Genomic DNA, 22,067 nt, shown 5'->3' on the forward strand with positions numbered 1-22,067 from the left:
ACTAGGACCGCCACGGGGAGCGAGACGCGCGGCCGGGTCAATGGGGCGTAGCCTTCGAAACTCGGCCGTCGCAAGTAAATCCGAGCGCTGTACCTCTCCGTCCCCACTCTTTATCCCAGCTTTAGGCAAAGAGTAGGTATACCTAGTTAATTTGAAGTTGCGTATTTTGTAAAATGCATTAGTGGCGGAAATTTCGCTAAGAGACAAAGAGCTTTCTATTATACGTAAGTAGACGACGCGCGACGTTGCGAAAAACAGTATTTTTCCAAACTTCGAGTGTTCATGTTCTTTTTCTCCTAGTTACATGCGGGCAATCTCGTTTGACCACATCCAAAACAATTTTTACATTAGACTCTGATTTTATACGAAAATTTCTAATACATTTGTACATACATATATTGCATTTGCGCAACAAACGATAATTACTGTAAAATTATTTTAATCAAACATTTGTATCTGCTATACACGTTTGTTTCTGTTCCATATCGAAAATTGTCTGAGAAGTTTGTAAGATTTGTCATTTATTTTTGAAGTAGTAATAAAGTAAATTACCTTAATTTACATTATACTTATTCTAATTTGTAAAGAATTTTTTAGATAAAATTACGTGTATAAATGTGTTTAATCGCGTTATGCAAGTATAGGAAATTGTGAAGTATACTTAATTCGTAAACCTGTAATGAAAATTTAAAAATACAATAAGAAATTACATGAAATGGTTTTTAGTGTTCTATAAGTTGCTGTTACATTGTTAGCCTGTTGCTAGTTTCTATTACACGTGTACAGTATATACAGAGATAAATCGTTTGCAACTTTCCTAAGTTTAGTAAAATAACAAGAACGCTAGTTGTTAAAAACTGGATATAAAAAAATACATGCGTCTCTATTGTACGGATATTCTTTAATAAAATAAAGACTTTATACAAAAGTTGGTTTTGTTCCGTAACTTTGTATTTTCAAGCGTTATAAATCGACATATTCCTTAAAGGAATTAGCAAATAATCCTTTTTCCACTCACTATTTTATGTAATCTCGTTATTGCTTTCAAAATATGTGTACAAAGAATTTCTATCAACATCTCCGCAGTGTAACAGCGTCGTTGACAACGCGTAAAGAAGAGAAACCAATTCATTTAGTTGTAATAGTGGCAATAGCAACAGTTATATCGCCTAGCGTACTAGTAACAACAACAACAACGGAGTATCGATGATGGGTTTAGCAGCGAAAAAAAGAATGATAATAACAATGGGGAAGAAAAGAATTCAACAATGATGAAAATAACTCTAATAACGGAAATCAAACCAGCTTCGTTAGCTGTCTGTACAGCAGCAAAAGCAAGAACAATTCAAGAAAGATAATTGGAAGCAACAGTAGTGCATTAGCAAGAACAAACATAAACAGCAACAGCAGCAGAAAATAACAGTATTGTTGCTATATGTATATGTTGATATCGCCAACGACAGCTGCGATAACGAAAAGGAAGAAGAGAAAAATGATAATTACGATGACTATAAGAGCTGTGATTATTGTGACGACAACGACAACAAAGACGACGAAAAGTATGATACACTATTTCTACAATTCCAACGGTATTGTGTTACTTTAAAAACACAAGTTAATCCATTGTTTTGATAAATTCGATCGCAGAACAAAATTGCGTCCACCAGTATTGTTCTTCACCTTCTAGCCGGTTTCCGTAGAAGCTATCCACATATTGTATAGTTGAAAGTAAGGAGGGCGGGTTAGTCTGAAAAAGTAATGAAAAAGAAGAGAATCGTTTATATTTGCCCTGTACACGATGCAGATACTTCTATGTACTTAAAAGTCGTCGACTTCTACGTCAACACAGACGACTTACCTTTATGATTACGTAGACCAGAACAGGAATAAGATCGTCGGCCGCGGGTACTCCTCTTTCGGTTGCCATCGAAAGCAAATTCATAATAGTGGTAGCGCACCGAAAGACGCACTGCATCTTATCCCTGGGAGTTTTGTACGCTGATATTACGGCTAATTCCGCTTGAGCCCACGGCCAGGGACATTCGTAATGATATATCTTTGGAATACGTAGATCTTTGTGATTGGGAGTGACGAGCTTGGACAACTTTTTGATGTGATCATGAAGCAATTGATCTCTATAAATATCACCGTCTCCGTTCGGATAAAGAGCATTGTGGTAGACGCGCGCCATCACGGTTCTTTCCACCACAACTCTGGCCAATGCCAATTGATTTTCACTCGCACCTAGGAACATTACGTTACATTGCATTACTTTATTGCGATGTGCCATGCTTTATGAACCATATTAGACACATGCTGCCACTTACACTGCCATATCGGATCGTTGTCCATCTTTGCGTGAACCTCTCCCAAAAAATTATCGACCAAATCCTGTTTTTCATCTGCTAGTGTAAGCTTTTTGAATTCATCGCAAAAACGCGAGAGCAGTGACTCTCGCTTCTCCAAAAAGACCCTTACGCAAACGGACACGAGATGATTGTTGACAGCGTCGCGATCACACTTTACCCTGATGCACAACCTATGTACAATCGAAAAATCAAAATACGAATGCAAAGAATAACGAGATGCAAAGCTTGTTCAAGGTATCATCGTTTGTTTCCTCGTTCTAACGTTACGATACACTATATACACTATACACTATACCTGTCCAGATGAGCTACGGTAGAGAGTAAACCTTGACGACATCGAATCAAATAGGCAATGTAAGGAGACCGTTTCTGGTACTCTTCGCGCAAGGATTTAAATAGCTTTCTACACCCGTCGTCGTTGAACAATCGTACGCAGCGCAACGTTTCATGTAAATGAGCAATCAACGCTCTATCTTGCAAATTAATAGCTTCGGCTAACTGTAATTGTAGAAAAGCAACCAACTCGTTTTCTTTCCGCGACCAGGCGTTTCGCTGGAACAAAATGTATTGTTTAATTCGATCGAATTCAAACTTGGAGAATAAAAGGATTGTACAGAGTACAACAAGGTACCTCGGTTGTAGCAGTCCAGGGAATATGTTGAAGATCCGCTGTACTAAGTACCATGCGTAACTTTCTCTTTGCATCGGCAAACGCATACGATAGTTCCACATTATTCGGATCTATGAGCAACCTCTCGTCCTCGGTGGTTTCCTTAGTTCGCGACTGATTGCTTTCAATCGATGCCGTGTCACTCGCCACGCTCGGTTTTCTCCGGTATTTCGCCAAAATATCGTCCGTGCTATCTAGAAAGAGTTGCGCAATTATATGAATAAGTTCAACGATTATTTTCTCTTTCTTTTTCTCTCGCTCTCGCTCGTTCTCTATCCGAAAGAAAGAAGACTACTATAGTTACCGATGGACACGTTACACGTCGACGTCACGTCCTCCGACATTATTCTTCGTAACCGATGTCGACCTACGTCGACACCGTCACCGCCGGCTTCTCGGTCGTAACATCTGCTCATAGTGTCTTCGGTACCACGGAGCGTTTTACCTCGTCGATTCCTCAGAGACATTTTCAATTTACCGAAAAAACTTCTCTTGTTCTTTTGATCGTCGTCCAACAATTCTTTGTCCCCGCGTTCCGCGGTCATATCGAAACTGATACTTTTTGGAATCGCACCGCTGGACATAATAGGTTTCGGAGAGTCACCGGTACCAGCAGCATCGCCAATCATCTCGCAGTTCCCATTCACTAACGTTCCTCCCGTTGACAACGGTAACGCCGAATTTGTAGTTTTTGAACGGGAATCGGAGCTAGAACTGCTACTGTTGGACGTCAAACTGCCCGTACTCAGGCCAACTATGTTCTCCGAACCGGATTTTTCGTTAACGGTAGTGCCGCCGCTGCCACCATCGCTACCACCGACAACGTTGTTTCCTAGTTCCTAAACAGCCGCAAGGGAAACAAAGAAATACAGCCGTTAATCGTAGAACACAATTGTCAACACATTGATTGCAACAAAGAATTAACAGACCTCTGATTTCACATCAGTGTTGCGCGTCTTGTCCATACTTGACAAACTAGGTGGCGAGATATGATTAGCTAATAGCAACGCCGGCGTAACAGCTGCTATTCCTATGTGATTGTGAGTCGTGTTCGTTTGCCGTTCCATCAGATTCTTTCCATCGTCGATATGAAGTTTGTCTATCAAATGAACCAATCGGTCCTCGCGCAACGATTTATCGACATAATCCGACGTAACGTTACCGATGTTGTTGGCGTTCTTGTCGACATATTCTACCGTGCCTGTTTGATATTCGGTTCTGATGATATCGTTCCGTCCGGTCGCATTCGTCGAGGACACCGAGGATGACGTCGTCATGGTTTCGAAACAGGCGATCGTTGACACACACTCGCTCGATGTCGCGCTGTGTTCTAAACACGAATAAAAGAAAAGAACAATAGAAACTTTACCAACGCAACTATCGCAAAGATTCTTACGAGGAATTGGTTGTGACAACGTGTCCTCGGTAGCCTCTGCTTCGCTGCGTGCCTCAACTTCAATTTCGGACCTCGCGGTGTCGTCGGATCTACGAACAAAGCTGACAACGTACACGCGTATACGCAACAGTATGTTACGATGCATATGTATCACGTTGTACACGTAACATAAAGTATTAAGTATACGAGTGTAAAATATAGAGAATTTCTATGAACGTTTCATGTGTTAGTTCAAAATTATTCTACAATAGTTGAAGAAGTACCTTGCGACACTAGCAGTATCGTCGGTATCAACTTCGGTCAGTCTCTCCGAGTCGCTGGCCAACACATCGGTACTCCATGCTTCGGATGCCGTTTCACTGACGTCCAACACGGCCTGCGGAATTGATTCCGATGTCGCCGATAAAATGGGGACACTGTGTTCGCTCGACGGAGGATACACTAGCTTCTCTTGTTGTTCGACCATCTCGCTATCCGAAGCTAGGACATCCGTCGACCACGTGTCCGACACCATTGAGACAGTCTCATCCCCTGGAAATACGTACAGAAACATTGGATGGTGGAATTTTAGCCTATTTGTCCTCGTTCGTCAAGGGAATTACCTTCGATCAGCTTCTTTATTTCAAATTTGCAAAACTTGTCGTCTATTTCGGATCGGCTTTGTTTTGTTGGTATATTTGGTACAGGTAAATCCAACTGTCGAGCCTCACCAGTCGCTCTTCCTTCGTCTCCCTCGGTGATCTGAGACGACGGCGTGTCACGACCTGTACACACGCGCACACACGCATATATATATATATGAAAGCGAAATGGTTCACGTTACCGTGGATGTGTTTTGCTTCCTGCAGAGATTTCATACCGACGCACCTGATATGTTCGGTGTTGCACGCCCCGAAACACTGGCTGACACCATATCCGACAAATTATCGTTTTGATCCTCTGTTTCTAATTCGAGGGAAGAAGCGACGCTATGATTCGAAGCAGCCTCCGACACAGCCTCCAAATTGTCAGAGGTATTCCCAATGAACCCTTCGAACAAAACTAACAGTATTTCACGTTACCGCGAGTTCCAATAACTTGTAGTGGCAAGTTATACTGTCCATTCTACGCTATCTATACTTGTATAGATAGTATCTATGCGTATTATAATAAACAAGTTCAATGATTTATCGTTACATTGGCATTTATCAATCTTTTAGACTTTAAACTTTATATTTTAAGACTTTCGCGTAAAGGATACAACATGCAAATACCTTCGTCGTGGGATAATGAAAACCGTGTCTTCTTTTCTTGTGTTTCGATACGTTCGACGCTACAACTGTCCCGTGTGTTGTGCACGTTCCTCATGGCATCCGAAAGGTTCAGAGATACCGATCCGTTTTCCATATTATTTTCAAGTTCTGTGCACAGCACCTACATCCATCAAAGAAAAAACGTACAATAATATTAGAACAAGCAAAGTTTGCTTTCGACTGATTCTTTCTAGAATATTTCAAAGATTTCCAGATACATACTTTCTGCTCGCTGAGAAGTCCCACGAATTCTCCCGTGTTCGGTCCAAACGGAATCACGAGAACATCCTGGGAACTTTTGTCGACCGATTCTTCTTCGGGGGTCGAGATACCATTCACCTCATCTCCTCCATCGTTGGTCGCGTTGGACGAATAAGACGACGACGACGACGATACTTTTGCTCCGGATCCTTTTCCTACAACGAACGAGAAAACATAATTCTTCATCGTTCTCGTACTGACTTCTCTCATCTCCACTCTTCTCTATCATTGACGATCGAATAGACAATACAAATTCCAACTCTGTTTCGTTAACTTTGGCCTTGCTACTAGGCCAGCCGCAGCAGCGGTTTCTCGCGTACACGAAAATTGCCTAATTAGTTCTAGTTACTGGCAAAGCAAAAGGCACACAAAAGTCCAACGATTACAATCATAAGTTACACAATTATACGTAAATAATCACCTTTTCCTAGAAAACCTCCGCGTCTGTTGGCAGTTTCGACGCACGTATTATTATTCAGTTTATTGTTGATTAACGAACCGGGTGGTAACTGAGAGAGCATGTCGACCAACTGTTTCGCATCGAACGTGCTGGACTGTGCATCGGTTTCTACCGCAGCACATGCAGTGTCTGCACCTACGGTTTGTAGAAACGTGATCAGCGCGTTCAACTCTGCTTCCGTGAACAGAGCAGCAGAACGGGAAGGTCCTCTCAGCTTGTTACTATCGATAATACTAGGTTCATTTTCCAGTTCTTCCGTCGCGCTATCTACCATCGTGTCTATTATCGAGGAGACAGAGTCCTTGTCAAATTTTCGGTAAAGATCGAACGTCTTGCTGTCCACAGTTTGATACTTCATCAAGGAGAGCATTTGCAGAATTTGTCCAACCTGCATAAGGTTGAATCTTGCAACGTAACTGATGGGTGCATCCGTAATGCCATACGGTTCTGGATTCACTATCGCCGGACATATGAAATAAGTAAAGACTAAGTCAGTACACATGGCATGCACTTCTTTCGCATCGATGCTCCCAGTCTTTCCCAAGAGGCCTGCCATCTGTCTGACCAACCAGCACACGCTGCTCGGAAAACAGTGCATATTCTCCCGTATGCCGACTATAAATCTTTGCGTTATACGAAACAAAGAATTGATCGTCCACAATCTGTGACGCTGCAACTTGGTTTCATATTCGGGAGTACCCTCCTTCCCAAACTTTTTCAATCTTTCGGATGGAGGAAATCTTATAGGCGCTTTGTCCGGGTCGATGTCAAGAAACATTTCATCTTCCATTAGTAACTGTACAATAGGATTGTGTAAAGCAGCAGTCAAAAAGAACTTCGCCGAAAAGACGCTTTCATGAAAAACCGAATAGAACCTAGAAAACGCGCAAGTGCCATGTCTGAGTAACCGCCGAGGATTATCCGATGGGACAATCTGTAGCAACATCAGATGTCTTAGCAACTTTAATACTAAAATTTTATCCTCTGGTAGTAAGCAGCTACCATATAAACCTGCTGCTAACGACTGAACAATATTTTGCACAGAGTCTGGTAGTAATTTTTCTCCTTCCACTAAACATGAAGCAAGAAGTTTTGGAGACTTTCTAAGAGCTCCTAAGAATTCTCCATAAGATAAGCAAGCTTGGTAACGTAGGTATTTATATGCATCCACAAAATGCGAATTCTCCAATGTATTTGCTCTCTGACAGCAAGACGCCGGTGTACAATCCGGCCTGGACATTATCAGTCGATTCAGATTCACTCTTTGCTGCGCCGTGATCCATGCTTGCTGAGCCAAATTCGACGAGGCGTACAACACCTAAACAGATAAACGAGTCTTGTAGTTTTGTGTACACGTCACAATATTTATCGCTTATTGTATCCTAATTTCTATCTTTTGCCATTCGATGTACGTACCTTCTCGTTGAGTATTTGCAAATTTTGTTGTTCCGAACTGACAAACAATCGTTCTTGCCGCAGATGGCTGGCTAGTTCGATCATATCCCACTGTAACGTTCCCAAGGATTCTATGCTGTTTGCAGACGACATTACTTAGCATACCTGAAACGACAAATAACCCACCATTGAATAATCGAAGTTGCTTGATTTTGATTCTTTTAAAGTTCGTCAAATTGCTCAAAACTATGAAATCTTCTACGATATCGTTCAACTAACAAGAAAGATGCACATCATGGCCAAACCAAATACAATCAGCACACCTGTATCAATTGAAACGCGATATGTCTTTCTATCTCCTTGTGTAATTGGAATTTATAGGAAATGATTAGAAAACACGCTTAAACAGAGCAGATCGAACGTCGCAAAGTACAAAAGAGGAATTACATAGAACAGATTTTATCAAAACTCTTCGCTTTTCCAAAATGGAACACTGTTTCATGCACCAGACAAATGTACTTCAATGATTTTTGATTAAACGTTTCTCATAGAATCACGGTCCTTTATTGTTGTCCTTTTTATCTTGGAACAACACTCCCACCGACGCACGATCATTTTCTGTTTTAGGTTAGAATTTTCTTCGATAAATGGCTGTACCTGTACTTTAAATCGAAAAGCAAATATCGATACGCGATACGCAAGTACTTATACTATATATAGTACATACGTGAGTATATGTATACATACTACTTAGGTACATATGTATAAGTATATATATATGTGATTGCGTTCTTCGATCTTTCGAATGTCTCGATGTTCAAAGAAAGAAACGAGACTAAACGAGACTTACTCGATCGAAAGTCGAAAATATCGATTCTGCATTCTTGCTGTGCAAAGCAATTTCAATCCTTATCGTTTGAATGATGCAGTTGTCAGCAGTTGTCAATTTAAAGCAGAGACATATGTACACGTATTACTATTGTTTAACATAATTAACGTTCTTCTACTTGTGTACGGAAACCGTGAATATTGATTAATCACAGTTGAGCGTAAAGCGTTATTTAAATAGAACTGTCGATTAATCGTAGAGGAATAGGAAAGAAACCGATAAGAAGATATCAGTCGTGTTGAACACTGTGTTCAAGTGATACATGAGTACTCGTACGATGAGAAATCTGTCAAAGTATATCTAGGAAAAAGAGGAAACGGAAAGAAAATGACAACCATTCTTCTTGAAATGAACAAATACAATTCCGAATGTTGGGAAACTATCTTTGCAGAAGTACGCGATGCTGTAGTTTATATAGACCGTTATGCGACAGAATGCTTACATTGGTTTGCAGCTGGCAAGGGTTACATGGCTTTAAAAAATGCTGGTGCAATCGCAGTTCACGAGCTCGGCATGTATCACTTTCGAGTCTGTATATTAATTTCTATTTTCACATCAATTTCGAGAAACAACATAGAAAATTAGTTTAGAATTTTAAAATGTTAATATTCAATTTTTTTAGTATCCTGAGGTGAAAGATGCCAAGAAAGCTGTTATCGTATCGACTGCTAACGATCCAGCATTTTATCAGCGGACAATCAAGATGATTTTAGCAAAAAATGCATTCACCAGTTGCACAATATATTGCAGCGTTCCTTGTTGCACTACTAATTATCCTGGAAGTAATTCCGTGCAAAATAAACTGAATTATGTCAAATTGAAAAGAGACATTGAACCATGGATGAGCTCAAAGAATTTATTACAAGTTTGTTTACATATTATCTATACTCTTAATTTTTATTCTCAGACTGCAGAATTTATACGTGTTTGCATTTTTGTAGACTGTTTATCAGTACATTTACAAGTACATTTCCAATAGATTCGATCATAACACGCATAATAGAAAAAGCAAAGAAACTTCATAGAAGTTTTGCATTTTAATCTGTCGTACGCATAAAATCTACAGTCTTTGTTACAGTTGTTAATTAACATGATTTGTTTGCAGATCAACGATGCCTTTAATATTTTGTTTTAAGTATTATAAATTCATTTGTAGGATCCTTCTGTTAACATCGTCCATGTACCTCTTCTAATTGCCCCTTTAAACGACTACCTGTTCGTGACACCCCCATTTGGAGATTTAATGCCGCCTTTAGACTCAAATATTACAGAAGATATATCCGCTGAAATATGCTTTATAGCAAATTCGTTTTACAAATTATTTGATAGTATAAATATCAGATTAGATGTATATTCTGTTGGAAAATTAAGCGATCTCTTTGCAGAACATTTGGAAAACTGCTTTGCGAATAGCACTCGTCAAAATGTAAGTAAGAAAATGACGATTTAACAAAGAATAAGACCATTATTATTTATCTTTATTCTTGTAGTATTCGTCTGGAGTCGAGGTGACAGGGGTGTCCCTTATTTTAATAGACAGAACATTAGATTTCTGTACTCCGACTAGCAATAATATGGAATCATTCCTTACCAAAATACTAGGAGCACTTCCACGTTTATCACAGCACAACAACGATGTTGCAATTAATACGTCTTCTGCGTTTGGAATGGTAGAGGTAGCACATGATACAACGTATTTGTATATTTTACAACGAACTAGATTTCATTCGACAAAATGTCAATCCTATCATTATATTCTTTCATACGGATATTAAGGGAATTTTACAAGCGTATAAAGTACCAGGATGTTTGGCAAGTATAGAGAAAACTATGATGGATCGCTTTATCTTAGAAAGTGAAAAGAAAATGTTAACCTCAGCAAATCAGACACTAAATAGTATAACTTCCATGAAGGACAGCTCCAAATTAAGAACACCAGTAAGAATTTCTGGTCACAGCTTAGAAAAAGCTATTGGCAAAATTCAAGGTACAAACAATATTGATTCCATGATGATGTACACAGAGAAAGTGCAGGTGACTTTCTGAATTTACTTTAAGATACGTAGTACGTTTATCGATCGCTTTCTCAATCAGCAAAATCTTTCTCGATGTAGAGTATTATGGCGATAGTTGAAGCATCAACGTCGCAGAGAACCAGTCAATTCGAATTACTTACCAGCCTAGAGAAACTGGCATTACAAAATCTCTCTGTGAGCCGAGAGTCTTCTAGTATACTCGCGCAAGTATAATCAGTAATAGTATTTTACTCACGCTTTTGCAATATTTAGAAGTTATCGTACAAAAGTCAATCGATTAATAATTTTTTAGTTGAGCAACATTGTACGAACACGAATTCATAGAGGACTTACAATTGAAAATTTGTTAGCGTTGTTAATACACGTTTACGCGTTAACGGGAACGCAAATTCGATTTTCCACGCAACAAGAACAACAGTTAGAGGAATCGATTGCGGACGCAATTTTCGAAGATTTCGAAAATAATCCATCGACTAATAAAACATCCGCTTCTCAGCGATCTTTACTATTGTTGGGTATACATTGCACGGTACATTATTCGAATACTATTGTATAAACAGCAAAAAATTGATTTCAGTTATTTTTATATAAGGAGCAAACGATGCGGCTGCTGCGCGAGAAACATCGTACAAGCTAGCAGCACGTATCATTCGTACCCTTCGATTAATCGCGCAACAACGTTCATCGCTACAAGATTACAGGTAAATAGATCCTCAAATATGATATTGGACATTGACTATTATTTGAAATTCTATCAAATATCTACTACTTGCAGATTTCTTATGACAAAGTCAACTTCGCAAGAGACGTTTCGATACGTTAGTATTTTGGAACAGATAGCTAGAGATATACTATCAACGGATACGTCTCGAGAATTGCGGGATCTACGTCAACGATCGCCGTCTTTAATTTCAGCTGGTTTCAAGCAAGTATCTTTAACGATCTCCAATGTTGTGTAACACCAATGTTAACATAAGATATTTGAACATAACATGTTTCTCGTATATTGTAGCTTACTGTTGAGGGGTAAAGCAAAGCGTCATCCCCGCGACAATTCACATATTTTATTATACATTATTGGAGGGTTCACCGCGGAGGAGGCGAAATTAATACAAGAAATTACTTCAAATCACAGTCAAAATGAAACACCTCGTGTAACGTTGGCAGGGTCCAGACTGTTAAATCCATTAGATATAGTGGATAAAATATTGTTGTATTGATGCGCCGATCTAATCGAAATCTGTAAATATAACGGAAATTAACCTTTCCCTGGGTCGACTTCCCATTTAACACCACTCGCCGAAACGCGGTAACGCATTGTTTCAATGACTTTTTCTGTTTCCAATATACAAGAAAGATTTTGCAAACCGTTTGTTTTGCGTAAATGTATCCTATACGCTATAGCATTAGTCGAGGAGTTGATCGTAGATTTATTTTCTTTGCAATTAATGATGCTTTCATAAGGTTTCGTATAAATTGTTGCCACATTAAATCGATTCGTATGCACTCTGATAAACTTCAGCAACTTCTTTATGTAGGAATCAATGGTGGTTACTGTATTTTCGCGGTCCTGCCAATAATATGCTGTTATACTATCGATCGCTAGAAGGGCAGTTTCAGCATTACTAAGAAACAGATCATCCAATGTACGCAGCGTCAGTAGAAATTGTTCGCTATGGTAACAATCGATCACATGCAGATTGGGCAGAGAATTCCGAACAACATTTATCTTTTCGGAATCGATGTCGATCGAATTTAATGTAATCTGTGTGGCATAAGCAACGTTCACGATATCAGTCATTATGTTGACCAAATCGGAAATTTGAAAATGATGGTCTGTATTGATTAGAACAGCCGAAGCGTTACAACCTTTGATACGAACGGTCCCATGATAATTTGGTAAAATGCATTTTGCAAGTAGTTGAGAAAGAAGAAGAGTTTTTCCAGTTGAATGTTCGCCATTTATTTCTATAACGTCTGTACTTTGAAGTCCTACGGAAAACAAAGTGTCGTCGAGACTTCGCAGGCTCGGTTTACTGTTCAATCTTGCGAACAATTCCGCACCGGATTCTACGTGCGACCGCATTCCTTTCCTTATATCTCGTCGGTGGTAATAGTGATGCCAGACCGTGACCGTGGTACTGTGGTAATGACGATGATGGCTAAAATTCAACGTGACCTCGGGCAGACAAGGCCACGAGGTAAACAGCACGCTGGCACAGCAACGGGCAGCGTCCTTCAGAAATACCTCGGGCGGACCAGGCCACGAGGTAAACAATACTGGAGACTGGAGCACAAAAAAAGGCGTCCTCAGGCGTCCTTCAGAAACCCCCTTTGCCCCTGTGCCGTTTCGAGGGACTTGTTGTGAGACACGCGGAGTACGCCGAAAAATTCCATTTAGTTACGAATCGTAAACGCAACGGAGAAGAAGCTCGTGTGCCTGTTCGTTTGAATTAATTATTCAAGATTTGTGTGTCGATTATCATTAGAAGTGATAATTATAAACATAGTGTCAAAGGTACGTGTGAAACAATGCAATATTTATATTAGTTTTTATCTTTACTTACGAGGGAACCTCGGTAACGGTTCCCCTTCCGATTTTGAAGGAACTTTGCACAAGTGTTCATTGACCTATCTATTTAAACAAAATCGTAAAAAAATGTTAAAGATGATATTTTCAATAAATTATAACTTGTGAAATAATATAATATATATAAAGTGAAATAAAACAATTGATTTCGATCAGCGGATAAAATTAGAAAAATAGTTATAATTCGTAATAATTAGGTTAATCTAAAAATTGGAAGAAGTGTCGAAACAAATAACAGATGTCGTGAAACATTGATTTTGATTGAAGGCTTCGCAATTTTGCGCTTAAACTATATTATATTATTTTTTTTTTGCAACTTATAGCTGCATTCACCAATATTTCCCATTTAAATATTCACTTGCTACTATTATTATTATGGGACAGAGGGAGTAACATTACAAAAAGAATTATTGCTCTTCAAGCAAACCGTGGTAGCCTTGGAGTCTTTTTTGCAGAGCATACATCTATCTATCTTTTTCCTTTTTGTGGGGACCCTGAAGATCTGTCTTTCTAATATTTTCTTAATTATTATAGATGGATCATACATTGGAGTCTACTAGATCATCTTGTAATATAAACTCAGAAAGTGAGATGTCATATTTATCTGGAAGAGACCCTAGTATCTCGGCCTATGGACAAACACCACGTATTATGGAAGAAACAAAAAAGAATTTAATGTCTGTTAATAATATTGAAGAAAGCCACTATGTAGAAGAGAGTGATTGTACAAATTCAGAGTCGCGGACTTCTCAGACTATTACAGTTTATTTGCTAATGAAACCTTTCCCAAGAGAAGTTAAACTGACACAGGAGCAAGAGGAGGCATATAAAATTGAAAAATGTTCGACTACACTGCTTACGAGAATACCTTCTCCGGATACTACTACTAGCTCCTTTAAAAGATTTACAAGAACTGATATTGTACAGAGAAAATTCACATTTACTCATATATTCCGACCGAAGACGACCCAACAAGAACTATTTGATCAAGCTGTTAAACAGCAAATGAAGGAGTTTTTAGATGGTCAGAATTCAACTATTATGACATATGGTAAGGATATAAGATATTTTATAAATATTGTGTTTGTACTTAATGTAATGTTACTTATTACTACACAGCAAATCTTTATGCAAAATAAAAATTTTCTACCTGATTTGCAACAAGCTAGAGTGAAATAGGAATCTATTTTCTTTCATAATATGTTTAATAGGTTGAAAATAATATAACAGTATTTTTAAATTCTTTTAATAATTTTACTGTTTCAAATTGCACCTACTCATTTTTGTCGTAAATGCATAAAATCTGCTGTCTACTTATTACTATAACTATTTTTTTATAGGTACAACTAATTCAGGGAAATCGTATACTCTGCAAGGTACTACTACGTCTCCTGTTATTTTACCGAGATGTTGGGAATTTGTTTTCTCCAATATTATAACAAATGAATCATTGTGATGTTGTTTGTTTGGGCCCTTTTGAACGTGACCAAGAGTCATATCTTAAAACAAAATTAATGAAAATTGCTTCAAAGGATAAACAGCAATGTACTAATGCTTATATAGAAATTTAAAGATCATTACAAAAGGAATCACAGATGACAACTAGTCAATGTGTTCATGTACATTACTCAGTATGGGTGTCTTCTGCGGAAATCTACAATGAAAATTTTCTATGATCTCTTGTCGAATGAGAATAAAAAAAACAGAATTCCTCTTAAATTAACTACCGATGCACAGGGGACAACTTTTATTGAAGATCTCACGACAATTTGTGTCAATTCTGGTTCCGAAGCGTACCAGATTTTAATGGCTGGACAATATAACTTAAAAGTAGCTGCAACAGCTTTGAATGCAAGAAGTTCCCGGTCACATTGCATATTTACTATCAAATTGTTGAAGTATTATATTGAGAATGATCCGAACACTGTTGAAGTCAGCACGTATGTAATAGTATTTCGTTTTTAATATAAAATATTATATTATAGTAAATATACGCCAAGACTAATTGTTCTTATAAAAATTACAGATTTGCTTTCTGCGATTTGGCTGGCTCAGAACGTTTGAAGAAAACATTAAACATTGGGGATAGATTAAAAGAAGCACAAAATATTAATACAAGTCTATTGGTATTAGGAAGATGCTTAAAAACGATTCATGATGGCCAATCATTTAAACAAAAAATAGAACATGTAGGTCCATTTAGAAAATCAAAACTTACAAGGCTCTTCCAAAAAGCGCTTTCTGGTAAAGAGCATGTAGCTTTGATAGTGAATATTAATCCTTTACCGAATTTGTACATCGAAACACAGAATGTTTTAAATTTTGCTGCTATTGCAAAAAAAATTGTCCTTGAACAGAAACAAAAGGAGAATAAGAAAAAGTCGAGATTTTCAAAAATAGTTACTGAAAGTATAAAAACTGTAACTGATTGGGATGCTACAGAATTGGAAAGCGAAGGTATTGTATAATTCAACTTGTTTAAGTTATTTAGGTATATTTTTAAACTGATATATACTTTTATGTATCCTGACAGAGTGGCATAACACCGATGACAATCATGGTATGTCTGATTATATATACGCTGAAGATTATGACGAAATACTTTCAGAAAATAAAAGACTGAAAGATGAAATTAAATTATTGAAAAGCACTGCCTTAAGTCGGCATCTAGAAATACGCGAAGAAATGGCAGATACTTATATGATTATGATGAAAGAGGCTGAAACTGAATGGAAGTATGTTAATAGTTCTAATGATTCTCTAATAACTCTCACTATTGTAATTATTATATTTTAAAATGTATGCCATTAATTATAATATAGGAATCATATACATGATGTGGAGGAACAACATGCAGACACTCTTCAATGGTCTGTGAAACAGATTGAAGATTTCTATAAACAAAAATTGCAGCAACTTAACTGTCATAAAAGAAAACGTTCATCTATTATGGATGACAATGCTGATGATAGAAAAGACGTTGATGAATTAGAGATTCAAAACTCACATTTAACATCGAAGTTTGTGCGGCTGAAAAGTAAAATGAAGGAACTCAATCAGTCCAATCAGGCTTTAATAGTTGAAAAAAATAAACTAACTTTCGAACTGGACTTAATAAGAAAGGATTCACACAATATGAAGGAATTATTGCATGCAGCTCAAGAAGATCTTTGCACCGATAAAGAAACAGCATGTTACGTAGAAGAATTACAATCTCAATTGTTTGCTAAACAAGAACAAGTGAAGGTGTGTTTAAAATTATCTATAATTATTCAATGTTATTTATGATGGTAGCATTCTATATGCATATTCTTTTCCTGTATTATAATGGTATTTTTTCAGATATTAAAAGTATTCTTAAACGAAGCTAAGGACGAATATATCTCTGTCACTACGAAGGAAAGGGAGATAGAGTATATTATTAAAGAGCAAGAAAAAAGAAGAGTTACTGGAAAATCAAGAGGCATTAGATGATTTGAAAACTGATCTTACAAATTACATATACATACATACACTACAATCTTCGGAACCAGAATTTACACAAATTGTCGTGAGATCTTCGATAAAAGCTGTCCCCTGTGCATCGGTAGTTAATTTAAGAGGAATTCTGTTTTTTTTTATTCTCATTCGAAAAGAGATCATAGAAAATTTTCATTGTAGATTTCCGCAGAAGACACCCATACTGAGTAATGTACATGAACACATTGACTAGTTGTCATCTGTGATTCCTTTTGTAATGATCTTTATCTTTCTATATAAGCATTAGTACATTGCTGTTTATCCTTTGAAGCAATTGTCATTAATTTTGTTTTAAGATATGACTCTTGGTCACGTTCAAAAGGGCCCAAACAAACAACATCACAATGATTCATTTGTTATAATATTGGAGAAAACAAATTCCCAACATCTCGGTAAAATAACAGGAGACGTAGTAGTACCTTGCAGAGTATACGATTTCCCTGAATTAGTTGTACCTATAAAAAAATAGTTATAGTAATAAGTAGACAGCAGATTTTATGCATTTACGACAAAAATGAGTAGGTGCAATTTGAAACAGTAAAATTATTAAAAGAATTTTAAGTGTCGACACAAACAAGATTATATAGTACAGCATTGTATCCTTTCGGTTTACATTTTATGTATGAATCTACAATGAATAAATAAAGACAATGTAATAAAGAAGCGTGTCTACGTATATATTTATTGAACCACCAATTTTCCCGAACGACCGAGACTTGTCGTTGACTTGCACTACTGAATTTCGTGCCACCTCCTTCGATATCTCATGTTCTCCTAATACAAAATTCGATTTTTCGAAAATCTCTAGAATTGAGTTTTGAATTAAGAGAACATGATATCGAAGGAGGTGGCACGAAATTCAGTAGTGCAAGTCAACGACAAGTCAGACGGTCGAAAATTGGCGATGATTTTCGAAATCTCGAAAATTGAGTTTTGAATTAAGAGAACATGATATCGAAGGAGATGGCACGAAATTCAGTAGCGCAACTCAACCACAAGCCAGACGCTGGAATATTTTTGTTTTTCAAAGTTTCGCTATTTTTGCAATTCCAAATTAGTACAATATCTCAATGACAAGTATACATTTTCCGAATATGAGTAGTATAACTCTACGACAAGTTGGACGTTCGGGAAAAATTGCGGTGGTTCAATTAATATAATACGCAGATATTCTTTTTAATACATAATCTTTATTTATTCATTATAAATTCATACATAAAGTGTTTCTATATTGTACATGTACATGTATATTACATTATAAACATTTATAACACGAATGTCATCAGTCCAGTGCTATACTACTGTATACTACTATACCAGCCTGGTATATACCAGCCAGGTATGTACCACTAGCCGCAAATGCTCGAGACGCTGTATTGATAATCAGTAATGCGGATCTTTGAACAAAATAAAATTTGTCTGAATAATATCAGCTGATATCAGCATATCAGGTTCAACTTTCTAACCTAGTGACGTAGTTAACTGGTTCTAATTCCTACAGATGGCAGTCTAGTGTTGCCACTTGCCACTGCTTGCCACTGCCACAGATTACAGAGATCCTCGAATGTCACGAAGGTAGCGATTTTATTGTTTTTCATTTTGTATGCACGTATGTACGTATATACATACACATGTAAGTGCATGTATTTATACCGAGATTCTCGCAAACAATTCAAAGTTTCTACTTACCAAGATACTTACTAACTGATTAATGTAAATGCTAAGACTAGGAGCCGAGAATCAAAATCAAAAGCAGATATCGATAATACGGAATCAGAGGTTGAGAATAGGATAACTTCGAATTTCTTTCTCGTAGTTCGACGCTCGGTAGGTAGCAATAGTCAACAAGATGTTTCTCGATCACATGTTCGTTGGTGAACCGAAGAAACTAAAACGATATATTTAAGAAAGAACTGTATGTACGTTATAACTTCAGGACACTGTCGAATATACTTATTCGGAAACGAATAAATTTGGTTGTTCTAACGTGGAAGTGCACATTACTTCTGAATCTTTTCTGCGAGGTTCGAATGGAAAAAACACCGAGAATCGTCAGTGTTTCGTTGTGCGATTTATCGTAGCCCTCACTTGTATGTACGCACCGTGTTCTATTCTATAAATTGTTGATACATCGATCGGAACAATTAGAAAAATGGTACCACTCGGACCGTCGCCAGGACATCAAACATCTGTCAATAATACGGCAGCTGCTCCTTCCAGCGGAACCAAGAGTAGCTCAACATTGGTGAGTACAATGAAACACGCACTACTTTCCTGTTTTCTCATCATCTATGTATCGTTTCTCACTTTTTTTTACACATTTTTTACGTTGTATCATTAATAGAGTTATCTAGTATTAGAACACTATGTATTCTTTATTATATTTTCTTTTCGTTTCTTTTCTTTTCAGAAGCCAAATTATACCCTAAAGTACACTTTGGCAGGTCACACTAAAGCAGTCTCTTCTGTGAAATTTAGTCCCAACGGAGAGTGGCTTGCAAGTTCTTGTAAATACAAATTTTTTTAGTTCAAACATTCTTTCCAAATACAGCGCCGAATAGACTAAGGTAAATTGAACTTTTTATTTTTAGCTGCTGATAAATTGATAAAAATATGGGGATCTTACGATGGGAAGTTCGAAAAAACTATATCTGGTCATAAACTAGGTATCTCCGATGTAGGTTGGTCCAGCGATAGTAGATTATTGGTATCCGCATCCGATGATAAAACACTGAAAATTTGGGAGTTAAGTTCTGTAAGTTTGCACTCGCGAGCACATAGATCCTACGATAGTTAACACGTTTCGTGCCGAGCCGGTTTTGCTCGACGATTAAACAAACTTACGTGTTTTGTTCTACACTGCAGTTTTTGTAATGCCTCATTCTTTTGGTGGAAATATATTCTACACTTCTGAACTTGTTATAACATATACATTTTTAGCGCATTACACAAATATGTCAGTGTGTATCACCAGTGGTGCAACCAGCCTGAATGGATAGTTTAACGTGTACCATCAGTGGTACATGTGAAACGGAACGTGTTAACACTGGTCAAATTATATAGGAAAATTATTTTCCTCCTTTCGTTTTAGTACATTTTAACATCGACGATTAAATCGATGTTTATGTACGTTTTCGTACTGTATTCTTTTTTGCTTTCAGGGCAAATGTTTAAAGACACTGAAGGGTCATAGCAACTATGTATTTTGTTGCAATTTTAATCCACAATCGAATCTTATAGTATCCGGTTCTGTAAGTATTTCAATGTATCTCTTTACGCGTACAGGCTTCTATATGTTTGCGCATGTTTCGTACGTTTTAAAGAAAAAAAGGGAATAAATGAAAGCCAAAGAGAATCGTATACGAAGAAACATTCAAGATATATATTGCATGCACAGAGAGTACGTTATATGTCAACATAAAAAGAAGTTTGCTCGTGTAGATCGTTCATTCGATCGTGTCCACTTAGAATTCAGAACATTGGTATTATAAAGACTATCGTTAGTTTGACGAAAGCGTTCGAATTTGGGATGTAAGGACTGGAAAGTGTTTGAAAACGTTACCTGCCCATTCGGATCCTGTAAGCGCAGTACACTTTAATAGAGACGGATCATTGATTGTCTCTAGTAGCTACGACGGATTATGGTGAGTACAAGTGAATCGTTGTAGAAGTACGACGAGTTGCGTTCAACGAATCACCGAATGATGAAATTAATATGCTAACCGATACATCGTTGTACAGTCGAATTTGGGATACGGCATCGGGTCAGTGTCTGAAAACTTTAATAGACGACGACAATCCACCCGTATCTTTTGTGAAGTTCTCGCCAAATGGAAAATATATTTTAGCAGCTACGTTGGATAATACATTGAAACTTTGGGACTACAGCAAAGGGAAATGTTTGAAAACGTATACCGGTCACAAAAACGAGAAATATTGTGTATTTGCAAACTTTTCAGTGACAGGAGGAAAGGTGCGTGCATCCTGTGCATTATAATAATGTATAATATTTGTCGTTTGATGGTTTCGTAAATTTATTCAATTTTCCGTTACTGTTTGCAGTGGATCGTTTCGGGTTCAGAAGACAACATGGTATATATCTGGAATTTACAGACCAAAGAGATAGTTCAAAAGTTGCAGGGTCACACAGGTATAGCAATAATCTAATCGAGTTAGAGCAAAAGTTTTCCAGATACGAAAACAACTATTATAGGAATTCTTTTCATTAATTCGCAGATGTCGTACTCTGTACAACCTGTCATCCCACTGATAACATTATAGCTTCGGCTGCTCTTGAGAACGACAAAACAATTAAATTATGGAAGAGTGACACATAAATAGAGAAAGACAGGTTCTTTACCATGTCCAAGAGATTTGTATAAAATACGTTCATGCACGGTAAAAAGACATTTTTCTTTTTAGTCTTGGACGTTTTCGCAATTTTCGTTTGCAGCATTGTTCGTGGTTTCGTCGGTCTTCCGTGTAAAATCATGAAAAGTGGTATATCACTTTTTATTATCGCAAAACATAATGCAGAAAGCGTACATTCCAACGTATACGCGTGTCATCTATGTAGATTCGAACTAGAATCCATTACGTCGAATAGATTTAAGTTACTAGGCGATAGCTTAATTTGACTTAATGGTTACGAAAAATGAATACGACGCGAGTATAAGATATATATCGTTGGTAGAAGAACTGCGTGTAAGCGAATGATTGTTACTCATCGTTTCGATATTTATTATATAAATGATCATTGCTCCATTTCTATGATCGCGTCACTTATGAAACTCGAATATTTCATTATGTCCTTACAGTCGAAAGCGTAAGTACACACCGAGACCTTCTGCCCTCCCATTTTTCCGTCTTATCCGTCTCATTCGCTTGCAATCACAGTCGTAGACGCTCGTACACGTGGTTGTGGTCATCCACAAACTACAATACGTAGACAGAAATGTCTCAAGTTTTACAAGTATCGTGTATAGTGTATATCTCGACTACTATACGAAGAAAAAGAACGGAAAAACGCAGAAGAAACTAATAAGAAATGATGCTTGTATCGAAAACGTTTATGTGAATAAATCGAGAATAAAACATATATTTTCGTACCTGAAAGCAGCAGCGTGTTTATTCGCCGTCCCCAACCAGTTTATTTCGAGGACCAAGCGTAAGAAAAAGAAATATTTCTAA

The 22,067-nt window shown here is 37.4% G+C and overlaps 4 protein-coding genes across 17 annotated transcripts; 2 read left to right on the forward strand and 2 right to left on the reverse strand.

The window, feature by feature from the left end:
• Positions 1 to 52: 52 nt before the first annotated feature.
• Gapvd1 (GTPase activating protein and VPS9 domains 1) lies at positions 53 to 8,907 on the reverse strand. Of its 10 annotated transcripts, none has more exons than XM_076436546.1 (16): positions 8,167 to 8,494; positions 7,865 to 8,008; positions 6,410 to 7,766; positions 5,950 to 6,143; positions 5,689 to 5,848; positions 5,303 to 5,464; positions 5,038 to 5,199; positions 4,699 to 4,966; positions 4,436 to 4,536; positions 3,969 to 4,369; positions 3,344 to 3,878; positions 3,001 to 3,233; positions 2,665 to 2,921; positions 2,328 to 2,539; positions 1,859 to 2,244; positions 53 to 1,747 (listed from the first exon to the last, which is right to left on the reverse strand). In XM_076436546.1, the coding sequence occupies exons 2-16, from the start codon at positions 7,994 to 7,996 to the stop codon at positions 1,616 to 1,618; spliced, it is 4,692 nt and encodes a 1,563-aa protein (XP_076292661.1). In that variant the 5' UTR covers positions 7,997 to 8,008; positions 8,167 to 8,494; the 3' UTR covers positions 53 to 1,615. The 10 variants fall into 10 exon arrangements, with proteins under 10 accessions (XP_076292661.1, XP_076292654.1, XP_076292645.1 ...); XM_076436539.1 differs by having other exon boundaries at positions 54 to 1,747; positions 4,436 to 4,524; positions 5,303 to 5,476; XM_076436530.1 differs by having other exon boundaries at positions 54 to 1,747; positions 5,303 to 5,476.
• Positions 8,628 to 12,034, forward strand: LOC143215005 (sec1 family domain-containing protein 2). Of its 4 annotated transcripts, none has more exons than XR_013010253.1 (10): positions 8,628 to 9,260; positions 9,355 to 9,597; positions 9,889 to 10,158; positions 10,223 to 10,408; positions 10,509 to 10,766; positions 10,847 to 10,975; positions 11,061 to 11,278; positions 11,346 to 11,469; positions 11,544 to 11,693; positions 11,781 to 11,922. XR_013010253.1 is itself a non-coding variant. In XM_076436678.1 (10 exons), the coding sequence occupies exons 1-10, from the start codon at positions 9,060 to 9,062 to the stop codon at positions 11,986 to 11,988; spliced, it is 1,977 nt and encodes a 658-aa protein (XP_076292793.1). In that variant the 5' UTR covers positions 8,631 to 9,059; the 3' UTR covers positions 11,989 to 12,034. The 4 variants fall into 4 exon arrangements, 2 of the variants coding, with proteins under 2 accessions (XP_076292793.1, XP_076292800.1); XR_013010255.1 differs by having other exon boundaries at positions 11,361 to 11,469; XM_076436678.1 differs by having other exon boundaries at positions 8,631 to 9,260; positions 11,061 to 11,283; positions 11,361 to 11,469; positions 11,781 to 12,034.
• On the reverse strand, positions 11,818 to 12,877 carry Xrcc2 (X-ray repair cross complementing 2). Of its 2 annotated transcripts, XM_076436826.1 has the most exons (2): positions 12,638 to 12,776; positions 11,818 to 12,533 (listed from the first exon to the last, which is right to left on the reverse strand). In XM_076436826.1, exons 1-2 carry the CDS (start codon positions 12,728 to 12,730, stop codon positions 12,027 to 12,029), a joined length of 600 nt encoding a protein of 199 aa, XP_076292941.1. In that variant the 5' UTR covers positions 12,731 to 12,776; the 3' UTR covers positions 11,818 to 12,026. The 2 variants fall into 2 exon arrangements, with proteins under 2 accessions (XP_076292941.1, XP_076292932.1); XM_076436817.1 differs by having other exon boundaries at positions 11,818 to 12,877.
• Positions 12,878 to 18,392: 5,515 nt separating this feature from the next.
• Wds (WD repeat-containing protein wds) lies at positions 18,393 to 21,992 on the forward strand. The gene is made up of 9 exons (XM_076436802.1): positions 18,393 to 18,704; positions 18,814 to 19,122; positions 19,288 to 19,384; positions 19,469 to 19,632; positions 20,039 to 20,128; positions 20,382 to 20,521; positions 20,619 to 20,850; positions 20,940 to 21,027; positions 21,114 to 21,992. Exons 2-9 carry the CDS (start codon positions 19,030 to 19,032, stop codon positions 21,212 to 21,214), a joined length of 1,005 nt encoding a protein of 334 aa, XP_076292917.1. The 5' UTR covers positions 18,393 to 18,704; positions 18,814 to 19,029; the 3' UTR covers positions 21,215 to 21,992.
• The last annotated feature ends 75 nt before the right edge of the window (positions 21,993 to 22,067 follow it).

This window comes from Lasioglossum baleicum, chromosome 1 (assembly GCF_051020765.1).
Source record: "Lasioglossum baleicum chromosome 1, iyLasBale1, whole genome shotgun sequence".
Classification (NCBI taxonomy): domain Eukaryota; kingdom Metazoa; phylum Arthropoda; class Insecta; order Hymenoptera; family Halictidae; genus Lasioglossum; species Lasioglossum baleicum.

Bases quoted from the DNA above. Each gene is read 5' to 3' on its own strand.
- Gapvd1 (XM_076436511.1), bottom strand. From the start codon at position 7,996: ATGTCGTCTGCAAACAGCATAGAATCCTTGGGAACGTTACAGTGGGAT. The intron at 5,849-5,949 runs GTATGTATCTGG...TGATGGATGTAG, and splicing joins GACTTCTCAGCGAGCAGAAA to GTGCTGTGCACAGAACTTGA. The intron at 1,748-1,858 runs GTAAGTCGTCTG...TTACTTTTTCAG, and splicing joins TGGTCTACGTAATCATAAAG to ACTAACCCGCCCTCCTTACT.
- LOC143215005 (XM_076436678.1), top strand. From the start codon at position 9,060: ATGACAACCATTCTTCTTGAAATGAACAAATACAATTCCGAATGTTGG. The intron at 10,976-11,060 runs GTATAATCAGTA...ATAATTTTTTAG, and splicing joins CTTCTAGTATACTCGCGCAA to TTGAGCAACATTGTACGAAC. The intron at 11,284-11,360 runs GTATACATTGCA...TTTTTATATAAG, and splicing joins GCGATCTTTACTATTGTTGG to GAGCAAACGATGCGGCTGCT.
- Xrcc2 (XM_076436817.1), bottom strand. From the start codon at position 12,854: ATGCGGTCGCACGTAGAATCCGGTGCGGAATTGTTCGCAAGATTGAAC.
- Wds (XM_076436802.1), top strand. From the start codon at position 19,030: ATGGTACCACTCGGACCGTCGCCAGGACATCAAACATCTGTCAATAAT. The intron at 20,851-20,939 runs GTGCGTGCATCC...TACTGTTTGCAG, and splicing joins TTTCAGTGACAGGAGGAAAG to TGGATCGTTTCGGGTTCAGA. The intron at 21,028-21,113 runs GTATAGCAATAA...ATTAATTCGCAG, and splicing joins AAAGTTGCAGGGTCACACAG to ATGTCGTACTCTGTACAACC.